Source organism: Gopherus flavomarginatus, chromosome 3, assembly GCF_025201925.1.
Source record: "Gopherus flavomarginatus isolate rGopFla2 chromosome 3, rGopFla2.mat.asm, whole genome shotgun sequence".
Classification (NCBI taxonomy): domain Eukaryota; kingdom Metazoa; phylum Chordata; order Testudines; family Testudinidae; genus Gopherus; species Gopherus flavomarginatus.
Genome location: NC_066619.1, coordinates 45,486,964 through 45,504,738, shown reverse-complemented (window position 1 = coordinate 45,504,738; position 17,775 = coordinate 45,486,964). Strand labels below are relative to the sequence as shown.

Sequence of the window (17,775 nt, the reverse complement as noted above, 5' to 3'; positions counted from 1 at the left end):
AGAGGGAAATACATGCTGTTGCAGCTGACCACATCTGCTAGTTCTAGATGGCTTGTAATAGAAGTCATGCAGTGGATACAAACTAGCTACCTCAGGCATGTCCTAAGAATTCAGTTTCTCCTCTGGTGCTTGCATTACACAGAGTATGCAGTCCAGTCAGTTAAGTTATGTGCTCACTATCAGAGTTTCAGCCACAGGAAAAAGACATCATAATGTATTTTGATTTTGTAACTGATTGTTATCTTGCAAGCAGGAAAACTTATCTGCCAAAGTAGCCATACTGTATACCATATGCTGATGTTATTTGGTTTTCAGAAGTCATATTATAGTGTTCACAGTACAAATATGATTTCTTCTTGCCAGTAAATAAAAAGATAAAAACACCATTAGAAAGTTAACACTTACCAACTGTTTTTCCTCTATTTAGGATGCAAAATTGCTGTGGTAACTACCCTTTGTCATATAGGACATAAAAATAAAGATGCTGAAAAGTGTAAATATATTAAATTTAATACTAACGCGGTCTTTTGATTTGCTGCAGTGAGTTCCCCAATGGATGAGGTGCTGGCTTCCTTGAAGCGTGGTAGTTTTCACCTAAGAAAAGTTGAGCAGAGAAATCTCCCTCCTTTCCCTGATGAAGATGACAGCAATAACATCTTGGCACAGATAAGAAAAGGGGTGAAACTGAAGAAGGTGCAGAAAGATGTTCTGAGAGAGTCTTTTACAATTCTGCCTGACACTGACCCTTTAACACGTAGCATCCATGAAGCACTGCGAAGAATTAAGGAGGCATCACCTGAATCAGAAGATGAAGAGGAGAGTTTGACTTGCACAGACTGGGAAAATTAAGCTGTAAATTTCCTATATTTTTAAAAATTAAATTTTATTTTGTTGACACTTTTTTAGGAATACCTGCTAAGCTTGGGCTATAAAGTCTAGGAGACTTAGGTGTGTGCCTAAATCATGCAGTATACATAAACTAGTAAAAATGTGCATATCTAATCTGAACTAATGGCATATCAAAGGGAGTTAATTAAACTTATAAGGGAAACATATTTCTGGACTGTTGCCAGACATTTTTTTGGTAAACATTTTTTTGCTAAACCAGTGAGAGAAATTGTCCTCACAAAAAACCTAAACCTCAGTATATTGACCAGACTGTACCTTATAAGATTGAAAAGGGCTTTCAGAAATAATAATGCAACAAAATCACTCTTGAATATACCCCTACATTTACTAATGTCAAATGTTTTCTAATTGCTTCTGATGTGTAAAAATCCAGTGTATTTCCCACTTGAAGCTAAATAATTACAAGTCAAAGAAGATTAGATCTGACTACTAAGCATATTGAAATCTTGTTGGCTACCCTGTCTGTCTGGTTTCTTGGTGGCTGGCTTTTTGATAGCTTTCTTTCAGATTTGTGAAGGGTCTGATTAGATTTCTAAATCATAAACAGTAAATATGCCAGTATAATTTACACCTGTGCTATTCATAAAATACCCCACAAATTTCCAGGCATTGTAGTTAGATGTGATACAAGAACAGAACTTAGACTTAAGATAGCTAGTTTTAGTGAGTTCAGAACAATGCAGAAATAGCCAAGGAATTTTAATTTTCAAGATTGTGGTGGTAGTCAAAAGAGACATTCTTCTGTGCTACTGCTATGAACTGGACTGACAGAGTGCTGTTTTTCTGTAGCAAGTCTGCTGTTAGAACATGGCCATATTTAAATATAAATACAGGATTCAAATAAATATATTTATAAGTAAATAAAAATGTAAATCTAGATCGAGGAGAAAGCCACAAGGACCTCTAAAGAACTTATTTCAAAAACTTTCTTAGAAATGGACTCTCACAAGGTGTATAGTGAGTTAAAGGGAATAAATAATAAATTTTGCATTCAAACCACATATAGTGGTAGTAAAAGAAACCCCATTTGTATGTTAATAATTAAGCAGTAATGCACTCCAGGGATTGAGAGCTTTTGGGACACTGCCACAGCTGGGAAATGACATTTAGTGCAAGTACCACAGGTATTAAAAAGGGATGGTAGCCCAGCAAAACAAACAACCTGTAGTATTTTAATGTGGTTACAAATCTTTACTAAATTAAAGCTATTAAATAAATTGTTATGCCAATTTAATATCCTATTCTAAATTTTAAAAAAGGAAAATAAACAGTTATCTCCCCTCCATCCCCACTGGTAGATTAGTCAACTAGAGAGCCATATCAATTGATCTATTTGATTTAGTTTTACTGTATTTCTCCTGATCCAGCTTTATTGCTAGGAAGTGTGAACCTGTCTTAAATCCAAAGGCGCAGATATGCTGATGGAATGCACAGTCAAAAGCTGGTATGATCTGCAGGGCTTTCTGTCTCTCACTACAGTTGTTGATCACTCAAGAGCTGACGCCTTCCTCAAAACTATTATTAACTTCACGATTACAGGTTTGGGTCCCTCATGATTTCCGATGGCGATTGTTATAAAATCGAAGATGTGGGCTGAATTACTTTTTTAGCGTGTTCGTTCTTCTGTCACTCTTCCTAGACATTTGACCAAACCTATTTCAGTGATTTGGTTTTATGTAATAGTTTTGTAAACCTAATTGCATCTTTTTGAATCTTTTTTTCAGAGTAGCAGCCGTGTTAGTCTGTATCCACAAAAAGAACAGGAGTACCTGTGGCACCTTAGAGACTAACAAATCTATTTCAGCATGAGCTTTCGTGAGCTACAGCTCACTTCTTCAGATGCTTGTGCACAAGCATCTGAAGAAGTGAGCTGTAGCTCACGAAAGCTCATGCTGAAATAGATTTGTTAGTCTCTAAGGTGCCACAGGTGTACTCCTGTTCTTTTTTTGAATCTTGTTTTCCTCTTGGGAAGAATACTCTTTAATACCTCAGAATATTGTAAACTGCTTTCCTCAAAATCCTTCCCTTTTTTTTTTAACCTGAGGTATTGATAGGGCACTAGTTGCCATCTTCTTTTGTAAGCTAACATTATCTGGACCTTAAATATTCTAAGTAAATTGAAGGTGCTTAGAATCTTATGGAATTTGGACTGTGAGTTCCGCAGAGACTTATACACACATTGGCATTTGCATTCTATCCCCTCCACACTCTGTTACCATGAAAATACTTCAGTGAGATGTAATTGTAACTGACAGTTTTTTGATAGAGTTGTAATGGTTTGTGTTTAAAAACAAACAAACCTTACAAAAACTAGGCTATGCTGAGGAATTGTATGAAATAATCTGATTTTAGAAGCATTAGACTGAAACATATGTAACACTATTCTGCTGAATTACTATTATTTTCACAGACATGACCCTACTTGGATTGAATGTATAAATTGATTTAACAGAATTAATTACCTAGTACTTTAAATAATGGTCTACTGCAGAAATTTCAGAGCATGTTTTCTAGTACAAGGCAATCAGTTTAATGGCAGGATCTGTTAAAAGGATTTCATTGCTGATTAAAATTTCCTTTATAACTGCAGTCAGAGGATAGGGCAATTCTTTTAAAATTGTTTTAAGAAAAATTCGGTCTGTAATAAATTGGAATAAAATCTGAGCTGACTTGGTAGAAAGGTGTCCCTTTGATTGATCTTGGATATGTCTCTTCCCTATAATATAAGGAAGATGGTAAAATGGTTTGGTAAATGCTTTCTTTCCCCGAATACGGGTAACTTAGTTATAACTCCAAATAGCAGTAAAGGTTTTGGGGGGAAAAAAGTATAGTGGATGTGTAACAATTAGGGCTGTTCATTAATCACAGTTAACTCACGTGATTAACTCAAAAAACTTAATTGTGATTAATCACACGGTTAAACAATAGAATACCAATTGAAATTTATTAAATATTTTGGATGTTTTCTACATTTTCGAATATATTGATTTCAATTACAACACAGAATACAAAGTGTACAGTGACCACTTTATATTTATTACAAATATTTGCGTTGTAAAAATGAAACAAAAGAAATAGTATTTTTCAATTTACCTCATACTAGTACTGTAGAGCAGAGCAATCTCTTTATCATGAAAGAGCAACTTACAAAGGTAGGGTTTTTTTTTGTTTCATAACTGCACGCAAAACCAAAATAATATAAAACTTTAGAGCCTACAAGTAGTCCACCTAGTCCTACTTCTTGTTCAGCCAATTGCTAAGAGAAACAAGTTTGTTTACATTTATGGGAGATAATGCTGCCCACTTCTTAATTAAAATTTCACCTGGAAGTGAGAACAGGCATTTGCATGGCACTGTTATAGATGGCATTGCAAGATATTTACATGTCAGATGCAATAAAGATTAATATGCCTCTTCATGCTCTGGCCATTGTTCCAGAGGACATGCTTCCACATTGATATGCTTGTTTAAAAAAAAAAAATTAAAAAAAGTGTTAATTAAATTTGTGACTGAACTCCTTGGGAGAGAATTGTATGTCTCCTGCTCCATGATTTTACTCGCATTCTGCCATATATTTCATGTTATAGCAGTCTCGGATGATAACCCCAGCACATGTTGTTCGTTTTAAAAACACTTTCACTGCAAATTTGACAAAATACAAAGAAGATATCAGTGTGAACTTTCTAAAGATAACTACAGTACTTGACCCAAGATTTAAGAATCTGAAGTGCCTCCCAAAATCTGAGAGGGATGAGGTGTGGCGCATACTTTCAGAAATCTTAAAAGAGCAAGACTGACACAGGAACTACAGAACCCATACCACCAAAAAAGAAAATCAACCTTCTGCTGGTGGCATCTGACTTAGATAATGAAAATGAACATGTGTCAGTCCGCACTGCTTTGGATTGTTATCATGCAGAACCTGGAATGATGGTTGAAGCATCAAGGGATATATGAATCTTTATCGCATCTGGCATGTAAATATCTTGCGACGCTGGCCACAACAGTGCTATGCAACTACCTGTTCTCATTTTCAGGTGACATTGTAAACAAGAAGCAGGCAGCATTACATTCTGCAAATGTAAACAAAGTTGTTTGAGTGATTGGCTGAACAAAAAGTAGGACTGATTGGACTTCTAGGGTGTAAGTTCAACTTTCATCATAAAGAGATTGCATTACAGTACTTGGATTAGGTGAATTAAAAATACTATTTCTTTTGTCTTTTATGATGCAAATATTTGTAATAAAAATAAATTGAGCACTTACACTTTGTATTTTGTGTTGTAGTTGAAATCAATATATTGGAAAATGTAGAAAACATCCACAAATATGTAAATAAAAGGTCTTCTATTATTAACAGTGTGATTAATCACGATTAATTTTTTTAAACGCTTGACAACCCTAGTAATAATGTTTTATAAGTACTTCATAGGGTGCCCTAGGATATTATATATATCTATATATATGTATCCTAATTTATTAATAAATACATACATATTTATCCTAATTTATTAATCAGAGTCTTAAAAATGCACATGTTCTCAAACAAAGACTAAGTCCTTGTCCCAGGGGGCTTATAAAATAGGGTATGATAAAAAAGAAGGGTAAGCTATTTGGGAGCTGTGGAGAGGGTGGAGTGAAAGGAGTATTGCTTTTTTCTTCAATTTTGAGGGGAAATTAGCATTTATACAAGTTTTAAAAGAGAAGGCATGTGAATTGTAAAACTGAGTATTTGAAGTGGAATTTTTGGTTTCTCTACTAGTTTTAAAATGTAGTGTTCGCCTCAGACTAACACACTAAGAAGGGAGTTGAAACTTCCATTTCTCATTCATATTTTCTTCGTCTTTGTCTTCAAATAATTACCTGTTTCTAAGACCTTAAATCACACAAACTGTCCTTTTTAAAAAAAAATATCCACCTCTTGCACTTTCTGAAGCACTTAATTTATACTTCCTTGCATGGAGTATCATCCTCTGTTAATTGCATGCTTATGCCATAATGAAAGGGAAAAGTGGAATATCCATTCACTACTTTAAGCATTTTAGCAAGCCTTGTATACTTTCACAAGAAAGTATTTTAGAAATCCTATAGATGAGATTGTAATTTGAAAAACAGTTATAAATATACAGAATGAATCAACACATGAAAGATTAAATCTGGTCTGTCAGAGGTTCCAACTACCTGTTATATGGGTTAGCTTCTGAAACTAAATTTTTTTCCATTGATGTCTTCCCTATAATTTCTAAATCTTACAAGACAATACATGAGTCAGCTGCATTCATTTGAATCACTACCAGCAGATGCAGTGGCGCACAGAAAATTGTTGATGCTCAGAAAATAGCCAGTTGGAAGTTTTAGATCCTTTATACTTTTCGTTTTAAGATTGCATAGTCTCTGTTAAAGAAGTTTGTGTTGACTTGAGTCATCAGTCAAATGTTGTAATAACATAAGAGCCCAGATTCTCAGCTGAGACCAAGGAATGCCCAGAGCAACTCAGAGATGGGGTGACTGTAAGATTTTTCTAGACTACCTTGATTTAGGGCCAGCTATTTGACAGTGCAGCTCCCTGTTGCAGTTTAGAGCAACCTGACAGTGCTCTAACTTGTGTTGGCTGCTAATAAGCCCAAGAGGGCACAGTGAAGCCCTGGCTGTGCCCAATACACTGGTTGCTGGGGTTGTTAGGAGCCACTATGATGGCTCTAAACCACTGGAATTAAGGAGAATCTAAGAGTTTAAAAATGCTGCTTAATGTATTTAATGGAGGCAGTTTGTACAGTTGAAATTAAATTATGTTTTTCAGTTATTCTTTGTTTTGTTTTTTTACACAGGTGACTAACAGCCACTGAAGAAAGGAAAAAAACAACAACAAAAAATACCCCACAGCTGGAGATCAATCTTCCTCTTCGTTTCAGAAAATTCAAAGCCAGCAATTTTGACCATCAGCTGCATGGCAGAAAATAGCTTCTTTTGGCAAATGATTGAGTATGTGAAAAAACGTGAAACATTGATTTTTTTTTCAGATTATTTTTTATTCATTCCACAAGTGCAAGGTTGGACAAAAAGCTAAGTTGTTTAGATATGCATTTTATATAACTAATGAGAAAAGGGTCTTCAGGATGTTTTCTCAATTATTTAAGCACTTTTACATTTGCATTAGTATATATGGCCAGTTAGGTGAGGGAACATTTTAAGTGGGAAGAATGCTGCATTGATAAAGCTACTGGGGGATGCAGTTAAAACATCAGGACAGCTATGAAACCTACTTCTACTTTTCAGTGCACTGAAAATATCATCTGCTTGAAAAACAAATTTAATAGCTGTACCACAATAGCTAAAATTCAGATAGAGATGCAAATAAGATCTCTTTAGTTATTCTTCTCACTGCAAAGAAATGTATGTTAGTATGAAAAATAACAACAAATGACTGTACAGTCTAAGTACCATAATAGTGGAATACATGTATTTAAGAATGTATGGGTTTACAATATGGTACACTTAACATGGCATATTGCAGCAACTTTTTAGAAGGTCATATATAATCTTACACCCTACATTTTAAAAGTAGATTTTCCATGCTCTTTTAAACAGTAATATTTAGGTGAGATGAACTGAGTTAGTTATACCATACATACAAATTTGTTATAAGAAGCAATATTTTGTAATTTGATAATACTTAACATTATTTTTCTCTGTTAGCTTGAACTGTTCTTGTTTGATTACTGTAAGCAACCTTCTTTACTTTCTTATTTAAGGAGAGCGCAGGACTTAAACATATTAACATCGTTACGGAAGTTATGCTTCTCTGTTAGTTGTTAATATTTCCTTTAGTAGCTACAAAAAAAATCGTCATACCTAACAGCCTGTTTGGCTGAAAACTACACTTCCTTTTAATACTGGCTGTATGTGGCTCTAAAGGAGGGGAGGGTACAGTTTTCAATGCAGTGAGAACTTAAAAAGAAATAATCCTGAACTGCATGACTAATAGCTGCGGGCAGCTAGTTTTATAATGCCAGAGTACTTAGAACTCTGTATAAGATGTACCTCTAAGTAATCTTGTACTATGTTAAAGGCTCTGTGTAATGTTTGTTAGTTGAGAAACACTCTAGTTATATGAAAGTCTTGACCAGCGTTTTATTTTTATTAAAATTTTACGTACTGTTTGAGAGACACGCCACCCCTTTCCTTTTACAAAATGATATTTTTGTTCAGTATTCACTTTATGAAGGACAAATGACTGTACTCATATTTTCATGTAGAAGCAGATTCATGAATTGCTACTGTTGTGTAACGGAGTACATATTCTTCAACTTTTATAACAGTTCTTCTTAAAATAGTTGTGGGAGCAAGAATACCGACCTTGGCAATAGGTTATATAACCAAAATGAACCTCAGATCTTGGAACCTTTAGGCTGTTCTACAATTATTGTCCTGAATAATAAAGATCTGTCATGTTTTGAAAGATAATTTGCCACACTATACTTGGCATTGATAGACATTTTTCTTGATTTTTTTTTTGGCCTTATTTATAATGTCTAGTGAAACATTTTCATTTTCAAAAGGAATGCTTATGAGCAGCATTTTCAGAAATGATACCAGTTTTGCTCCAGGTATCAGGTTTGGGGCAGTATCTTTCTTGGATGTATCATAGAACTGATGCTCTGTCCATCATTAGCTTGTCAAGGACCTGACAACTTAAACTTCTTCCCAGTTTATTTCTATGGTTTTATATTTAACTAATCATTTCAAAATTTATCATGTGTAATCATTTAGCATAGATCATAAATGTAAGTAGTTTGTGTGCAGATGGTTTACAGGCATCCATATTCCAGATTACATTACACTATAAACTGGGTCCAATGCATGAATTTTTAGCTGTAGCACAAAACAGAAGTATCTGCAAATTAGAATGATATAGTATTGCAAGAAACAAAAGTGCAGATTGGACAGTGTGCATAAAACTGAGTTGGGGGGTGAATAGTGTAATTTGAAAAAGAGGCATAATGGTCCTTCTCCTTACACTAAATTTATTATCCACAAATTTACCACTATATAGGGAGATGTTTAAATAGCTCTGTACTGTGGTGTTCTCAGATTTATCTACACATGATTTGTCAACTTTGCCTTGAAAACTTGTTCATGATTAAAAATAAACCTGTCCTTGATAGACTTATATTTAGTTAAAATATTAGATTCCTGACTGAGTCTGTATACATTGCTTATTAATAGGAATATCATATTTTATGCACATGCACACAAAAGATAGGTGCTGAGCATAACAGTTTATATCAAATTCAAACGGCAACTTTAAAAAGGAAAGAAGGTGTGTGTTTTCTAGAGAATATTAAAAATCAGATTTTAATCTAAAGTACTTACTGGATGTCACAGTTTCAAATAGTTCTTCAATTTAATAGCCATTTACAATTCCATGCATAAAAATACTCCCAGTGCTTTTAGATGATGATTTATACCGGTATTGCAATAAAAGTTATATGGGGAAAGTCCAACTACTTTCACAAGTGTTAGAGAAATTGACAATCCTTGCTGTAACTGACAGTAGGTTTATTGAACAGCTCTGCACTTGAGAGACCATGGCAACCATCACTATGGGGATGGCATTAATACTTACTTGTGTATAAGAGGAAAAAAAGCTTGCCCATAAAATGATCACTAGAGATTTTCAATATTTGCTCTTCATGGATGCACTACATCAGATTTGCTGAATTGTTCTGTTCCTAGCCACTGATCTTCAACAATTGCTCACTTTTGCGCATTTTACATGCCAAGATACTTGCTTGTTTATTCAAAATAGAGCTGTTTGGTAGTGAAATGGGTTCACTGAGGTAAGGAATTGGAATTTCCCAATCTGAAATACATATAAATTCAGGAAGCATGAGTATATACTGTACTTTGGGGACTGAGAATTTATCAGTGAGAAAAAGGAATTAAAATGGTTTATTAGAGCAACCAAAAATGAAAGGTAAACAACAACAGTCTTTTGATCAGGAATGGGATTAGCATTTATTTCAATTTCTGTACCTTCCTACAGTGGTCCCAAAATCCATTAAAAATGACTTAACATTCTTATTTTATTCACTTTTGCATATTATGTTTGCGTATTTTGAGTGTGATTTAGTTTTAAAGCATAGATGAAAGTTTTGTTTCTCTTTTTTAAATGTTACTTTAAAGATTTCTTTAAAAAGTTTAGCAGCCTGTATGCAACACCACATAGCTGTTAAATAAATAAACTTGATCAGATATTGTGTTGTTCAATGGCTGCATCAGGGACTTTGGGTTCAATAGACTTCATCAGATTCTTTGTAAAGAATCACTTTGCCTTTCAGCATTGTGTTCTGTAAAGTCAAATCTTCAAACGCTGAGCAGTTCTTTATTGAAATGCAACCAATTGAGATGAGGAAGCAGAAACTTTCATTAGTTAATGTTCTCTTATTCCCTTTGTTGCACTGAATTTAAAGTAACTGTAAATTAAGGTTACTTGTAGTTTAAGCAGCTGTTTTCATTGTAATGCTTATGTACTTACTTTACCTGTGTTATTTCTGGTAATGATCCCATAAGCACGAAGCAAGATACTATGTATAATGTTAGAGAATCAATATGCTACAGAGAAGCAGTAAGAACTGGAAGCGTCTTATTGACAGAGCATGTTGCATTTACTGAATGCTAACAGGGCTGCCAAGAGCAGGTGCGGGCCCTGGTTAAAAAAAAATTTCAAGCCCCCCAGCAAGGGTGGACTGGCTAAATGGGGCCAACGAAGCTGGGCCCTGGTAATTTGTACTGGGTTCTTCCCCTTCCCCCCCATCAGCCCTGAATGCTAATGGAGTATATTGGACAGTAGGTTCAGTCTAAAAAGTGCTCTTTGGTATAGTGAAGCACATTGACCTGCATTGCTATCTAATGCTGTGTAAAATACAGCAGTGGCTGTTTTTATCCTATGAATATACTGTAATTTAAAGTTTTCCTACAAAATGAATTTATATTTAGTTGCTGCCTAAAACATTGTGTATTAAAGGTTAGAATTTTTAGGAGGGGGCTGGGTATGCCAATGTATTTTGGGATAGGGTGTGTTGTGTATATATTATGCCTTGCACTGCCCATTCAGTTACGACTTCGTCCAAAATTCCTGGCTTTGACCATGGTGAATCTGCAACTTGTGAATTACAATGAAATTCTGTAAATCCCATCTCCTGAAACCTGTGCCCTTGGGCCTCCTAACATTACCAAAATGGTCTTCCTTCCATTTCCCCCATGTGGATGCTCAGATATCTTTAAATATGGAATATGACCAATTTGTGACTTTACTGGGCCTATAATTATGTGAATGAGGAAAGACTGCCTACAGCTGATAGAAAAGACCAACTAAGCGGGTGTCTGTTAAAAGAAAAATCTTGACTGGGAGCATATTGCTCATTTATGGTCTCAGTGGGTAGGAGCCCAACAAATACAAAGCACAGCATCAAGTTTATAAATAATTCATCATGGTTTTTATTCACGTTCTGCTTGGTCATTCAAAGGTTCCACAGTAATTAATTTACCGGTAGAGTGGCTTGATTTTCAAGTCTTCACATCCATCGGAAGATACTTTTCACCCTCATGAATTGTGGAGAGGTATGTGATTAGAGACAGACTCACTGTGACCTCTCCATACATGTTTCTGTGGTTGCTGCCTACTTTACAAGTTATCTTACGTGTTTCTAAGTGCAGAGCCTCAAAGTAGGTAAAATGCAGAAAGCTGCAGATTTGCATGAATAAAGGGTTAAGAAAACTGACACTTTCTAGCTTGGTTGAATAAATAAGAAATAAACTGATTCACCATCCACTAGCTTTGTGCAATATTATGAATAGAATCAAACACTAGCACATTGTGGTTGGCTTTAAGAAAGTCTTTAACACAATTATATTTAAATGGACATTTTAAATGCACATTGTATTATAAAACTACTCCTGCAAATTTACAATACCTAATAATGCTCAATGTTAAGTATTAAGCAACAAGTGTAAAAAGTAAAAACTATGTGAGCATTTCTAGCAATATCTGAAAACTAAAAAGAAAAAAATATTGGTTTGACTGTTTGCCCTTTGCTCTTTCTTTAATGCAACTTTTCTGTAATTATTATTATTCTGTGTATTTCATGTTTTTACTATCATGACTTCAAAGTGAAACCTGTACACCAAGTACTGAAATCACCTTTTTCTTGTACAGGTGATGTAACAACATACTCACAGTTTTGGTGCTTAAAAATTATTTTTTTCTTTAATAAAGGATATTTATTTGAACACTTGTTTTATCAGATTGTTTGTCTCTCCTCCACTTTTTAAAACAATCAACACAGTTTAGTTCCCAAGATAATATTTATGTACTATTAGCCTTCCATTGCTATCATATTCTTAACTGCTGATAGGCACTTCTAAGAGTTAAATTTTGCCAGCTGAAGCACAGGTGTATGTCAGGTCGCTGAGATTCTAAATTCCTGAGTGTTTGTATTATCATTACACTGTTGCATCCATGGATATTTAAAGAGACACTGAAAAATTCTGCATTTATTTTTTCATCCTTTTATGGAACTAGGTAGCACCTACATCTTATTGTGGAACCAAAACAAGCCTCCAGATGGAATTACTTGGTTTAAAAAGACCTGACTTAGAATTAAAATAGACTCAAATACAAAAATCAGTTTGCCTTTGCTTATTGGAATACGTACAATATAATCTTCCAGAAACAATTAAGAGACTGTATTATGAGTATGGATTTCTCCCAAATTAGCAGACTGCCTACCTATCTCTAGTGTCTTTGTTATTCCCTTACATTATTACAAAAAATAAATCTGCATTAAAAGGGTGTTACACAGGTTGCAAGGTCATGCACACAAATGTTAGGAAATCTCCATTCCCATTTAGTCTTCTCTGGTATAGCTGTTACGATAGATCATATTTCAGCCATAGTATCCATGCCTAATTTCCACTGCAGCATGTCTTGTTGATGTTTTCACTTGTGCTTACATTAGAATGAAATTTGTGGTTTTGGCACGATTCAAAATTTTGCTGACAATGCAAGTGCCAGATGGAAAAGTCTAACAGTTTGTGTCACCCAAACCTGAACAGAATTTCATGGAACAAAGAAAAGGCCTAAGGATCTTCTCCCTGACCAATTTTGAAAGCAACAGTGGTGTGAGTGAGTCCTTAGGTATCTTATAATGGAGTCAGGCAGTCAAAATATAGGGCTGGTTACCAGCTTCTGTAGTACTGTATGTACAAAATGCTCTTACGGTTGTTTTGAAAAGATTCACCCATTTGTGTTCTGGGGAGAGGAGAGTAGTTTTTTAGCTAGGAACCCAGAAATGGGTACCGGGGTGAAATTTCCAAAGAGAAACTATTACCTTTTGTGCCAACTGGCTGATTTAAGTACCTCCACAAAATGGACATAAAGCTAAGTTCTATGTAGCTATTTTACAAAAATATTAAATTACTACATTATTGAATATGGCTATATACCATTTACTTGTATACTGAGCCATTTTCTGTTTGATATTTAGGATCCTACACCCATCTGAATCCACTTGCAGGAATCTGCTATTAAATTGTTAGCTTGTGGAGGCTAGGGACTCTGCTATGCAATTTGCAAATATAAAAAGGCAGATTGTTGTTGGAAGCACCACAAAGATTGCTCAGTCTTTCCCACTTAAAAAAAAAAAGTGCAGTAAGGTTACATTGGATGGGCACTTATACTTTGCAAACTGTCTTTGTAAAAAAGATGTTACTCTTGAGTTCCTCTGCTGTCTCAAATTTCATATTAAATTAGCTCAGTTTACACTGAGATTTTGGAGGGCATGTCTGGTACTGTGGATTATGCCAGGGATCTACTCAACAGATGCAATCATCTCTGTATCATTTTTTGTGACTGATCTCCATCTGGATCTTTTAATCTTGGGATACATCTCCACATGCTTGTCCCTGACTGCTGCAGCAGCGTACTTACTCTTTCCTGGTGTTTTGTACTTATTCCTTAGTTCTACTGACTTTTCAGGCCATTCCATGTATGAATCAGCAGCTGAGAGCAACATGTGTAGAGATTGCAAGGTCTCTCTTCTGGAATAGGCTTGAGTGGATGAGCAGCTCCTCTGTGCACACTTTCATCTTAATTGATTGGGCCCTATCTCAACAATGTATTTTTAATGTGTACAACAGAACCACTGCACCCTAGGAACTGAGATACTCCTTGCACGTTAGATTGTGTGAATTAGCGAATAACTCAAGCACCACTAAGAAATAAAATGATTAGTACAGTGGTGATCTTAGCCACATTTGGTAATAGAGAGATGCTAGATACAAAGGATAGCTACTCACTAGTAAGCCACTTTGTAACAGTCCTCTTCTTCCCAGTCCTATAGGAATAAAGCATTACATCAGGCTGTTATCTCCACCAAAGGGGGATGTAGGTTAGCCACCTTTCACAGCAGAAAATGAACGAAGGGAAAGAAGTTTTATACAAAACCAAACCACTCGATTCCTTTTCCCAATGCTCCTCTTCCTGTTGTTCTTCTTGGAGAAAACCTATTCTGTTACACCTACTGCCACAGCAAAAAGACAGCCTCTGTGAAACAAAGAATTTTTTAGGACACTTCCATACACACAAACTGGTAACATTTCAACTGATCATGTGGTTGCTCTGCAGTTCCTGTCCACTAAAGCTTCAACTTTCTGTTTACAATACACTTGTTTCTCTGCTCAGCAAAGTGAGTAGCCCGCTTCAGTCACAATATTCTAACAGGGCAAGCTTCTATCCACTTCTACAGTGGAGGACCGCAGGTAAAATGTCTGTTTGGTTGCTGAGATGTCATCCTGTCCTCCACTCATTGAATCATGTCACATTTTCTATAACTTGTCCAATTCTGCACCACCTTTTCCATCCCAACTACTAATAGTCTCCTCCACACCTTTGATACTATTGTCTGCACTGCTCCAGCAGTTCCACCTGCCTGCTCTCTAACCCACTCATGTTGTAGCTAGAATAAAATGTTCCTTTCCTGCCATGCCAGTCATGTGTTAGCCCGTGCTCAACTCCCCTTGGGCTTCCTGGCTCATTCCAGGAATCCCATCAAGGTCAAACATCAGTTTCAGAATCAATATAATTTTTTCACACTTACTGGAAATAATCTGATAGCTGAATGAGACTCAGACCCTGGACTGATAATGTCAGAGAGGACATTAACTACAGCTCTGGGACTCGGGGATACTAAAAATTGTGGGAGTTTAGGATTCCCTAGGTGCTGCTCCCATACACTCATAGCCAACAACAGCAATCCAAGAGTAAGTGAAGTTGATGAGGCCAGATGTTCTTATATCAATCACTGAGTCCGCGACTAGCATAGGTCAAACTTTTTGACAAAAGATTTCCACTAGAAAATAATTTTGTAGAAATCAAAACACTTAATAGGATCATTTCAATTTTAATGAAACTTTCAACAGAAAAGTAAACAAATAGCTTTCACTTGTTTAATGTCAGTATTTTATTAAGTAAAATGTTAACTTTGAAACAAATGTAATCTAGAAATATAATCTTCAGAACGATTTCAATAATCCTGACTTGATTTTTTTTTAACTTTAACTTTCTGTGAAGTTTTGACTCCCAGTTTGGAACAAAAACAAATGTTAAGAATTTTCCATGGAAATTCTCTTTTTCAGTCACTTCTGCCTATCCACGAGGCTAGACTATCCATCAGGCTATCAAAAGACTAATCTAGGAGTTACCTTAAACCAGCACTTCCTCACTCACCACACTGATGCCTGCCTCTAAAGGGAGTAGGACACATGGACCTGTTCATGAAGCCATAAATGCAATCAGAGTGGGGGCATGTTCTCACTAACTTTTTCTCATAGTGGTGATGTTCTTCCCAACTTTGCCTGCTACCTAAAAAAGGAGCCAGGTCTGCTGTTCCCTACTCCTCTATCCTAAGAGGACAGCACTAGGAGAAGGAGGTGACTGGAAACATCAGGAGGTAGAGAGGAGAAAATGATTAAGACAGCCTGGGGAATGGAGAGTATGAGGGTGGGTAAGAAGAGCCTCAGGAATGACACTATGGGGGTGTCATGGTATAATCCCCCACTCTGAACCTTAGCGTCCAAAAGATGGGTACCAGCATGAATTCCTCTAAGCTCAATTACCAGCTTAGAACCTGTAGCACTGCCACCAACCAGGAATTCCAGTGCCTGGTACACTCTGGTCCCCCCAAAACCTTGCCCAGGGACCCCCAAGACCCAGTCCCTCTGGATCTTAACACAAGGAAAGTAAACCCTTTCCCTCATCGTTGCCTCTCCCAGGCTTCCCCTCCCTGGGTTACCCTGGAAGATCACTGTGATTCAAACTCCTTGAATCTTAAAACAGAGAGGAAAATCCACCTTCCCCCCTCCTTCTCTCTCCCCCTCCCAGACTCTGCCTGAGAGAGAAAGTAATCCTAACACAGAGGGAAATTAACCTCTCTCTCCCCCTTCCCTCCTTTCTCCCTACCAAGTCCCTGGTGAATCCAGACCCAGTCCCCTGGGGTCTCACCAGAATAAAAAAACAATCAGGTTCTTAAACAAGAAAAGCTTTTAATTAAAGAGAGAAAAACCGTAAAAATTATCTTTGTAAATTTAAAAAATGGAACAGGTACAGGGTCTTTCAGCTGTAGACACTGGGAACACCCTCCCAGCCTAAGTATACAAGTACAAATTAAAATCTTTTCAGCAAAATACCAATTTGAACTCCTCCCAGCCAAATACACATTTGCAAATAAAGAAAACAACCATAAGCCTAACTCGCCTTATCTACCTAGTACTCACTAGTCTGAACTTATAAGAGCCTGTATCGGAGAGATCGGAGAGAAACCTGGTTGCACGTCTGGTCCCTCTGAGCCCCCAGAGTGAACAACCACCAAAAACTAACAGCACACACACAAACTTCCCTCCCTCAAGATTTGAAAGTATCCTGTCCCCTGATTGGTCCTCTGGTCAGGTGACAGCCAGGCTCACAGATCTTGTTAATCCTTTACAGGCAAAAGCAATATGAAGTACTTCTGTTCCATTAACTCTTAACTATCCATTTATGACAGGGGGAATTAGTGAGTGAGCGAAGAGGGTGAGCCTAGGGAGAGGTCTAGAAGGAGAAAGTGAAGAGGAAAGCTAGGAGGCAAAAAGTCTGAGTGGGAGAGTGTTTGGTGAGGGGAAGGGAAGGGATGAGGGGGGGAGAGAGAACCTGTATATGAGAGAGAAAATTAAGGGGGAGAGTACAGCAATTAGAATCAGGGAACACCAACAAGTACAAAGGAGAAGAGAGGGAGTGTGAGAAAACTTGAAGGAAGGAGAGAGAACAAAAGGAAAGAAAGAGGAAGGGGAAGAAAAGGAAGGAACAATTATTACACAATATAGAAACATACTGAAAGTCGCATGGATAAAAGATTTTAAAATTCAAATTAGATGTATTTAAGACATTAAAAATACTATTAAATTGGAAATTATGGCAACCTATGTTGAAGCCTAAACTTACTAAAATGATAAAATAATTTAAATAAAATAAATAATACCATTCAAGTGTTATATGTTTGCTGCCAAAGTTTTCAATACAGTCAAGCTACTTGAACTGGTGGAAGTTACTAGCTAGTCACCTGGAAGCAGAGTCTGCTGAACTGCTAAACCAGATTTTGACAGCAATAGCTTCTTGTAAAGGTGCAAGGAGAATATTTTCTTCATTGAGTTTACTCAACTAGTTCAGCCAAAGTTAATAAACTTACTGGGAACTGAAAAAGCTGGAAAGCTTGTTTTCTTCTTGCCATCTCTCAACAACAACTAGCTGTGAGACAATGAGAGCGGCTAGTT

General features: G+C 36.3%; 1 protein-coding gene across 2 annotated transcripts in view; it reads left to right on the top strand.

The window, feature by feature from the left end:
• Nucleotides 1-12,201, top strand: part of JMY (junction mediating and regulatory protein, p53 cofactor) — a 152,939-nt gene extending 140,738 nt beyond the window's left edge. For both annotated transcript variants that reach the window (XM_050946892.1, XM_050946890.1), the window contains 2 exons: nt 542-852; nt 6,738-12,201. In XM_050946892.1, coding sequence (XP_050802849.1) covers nt 542-849 — 308 coding nt within the window. In that variant the 3' untranslated portion in view covers nt 850-852; nt 6,738-12,201. The remainder of the gene's footprint in view (nt 1-541; nt 853-6,737) is intronic.
• Nucleotides 12,202-17,775: the final 5,574 nt, after the last annotated feature.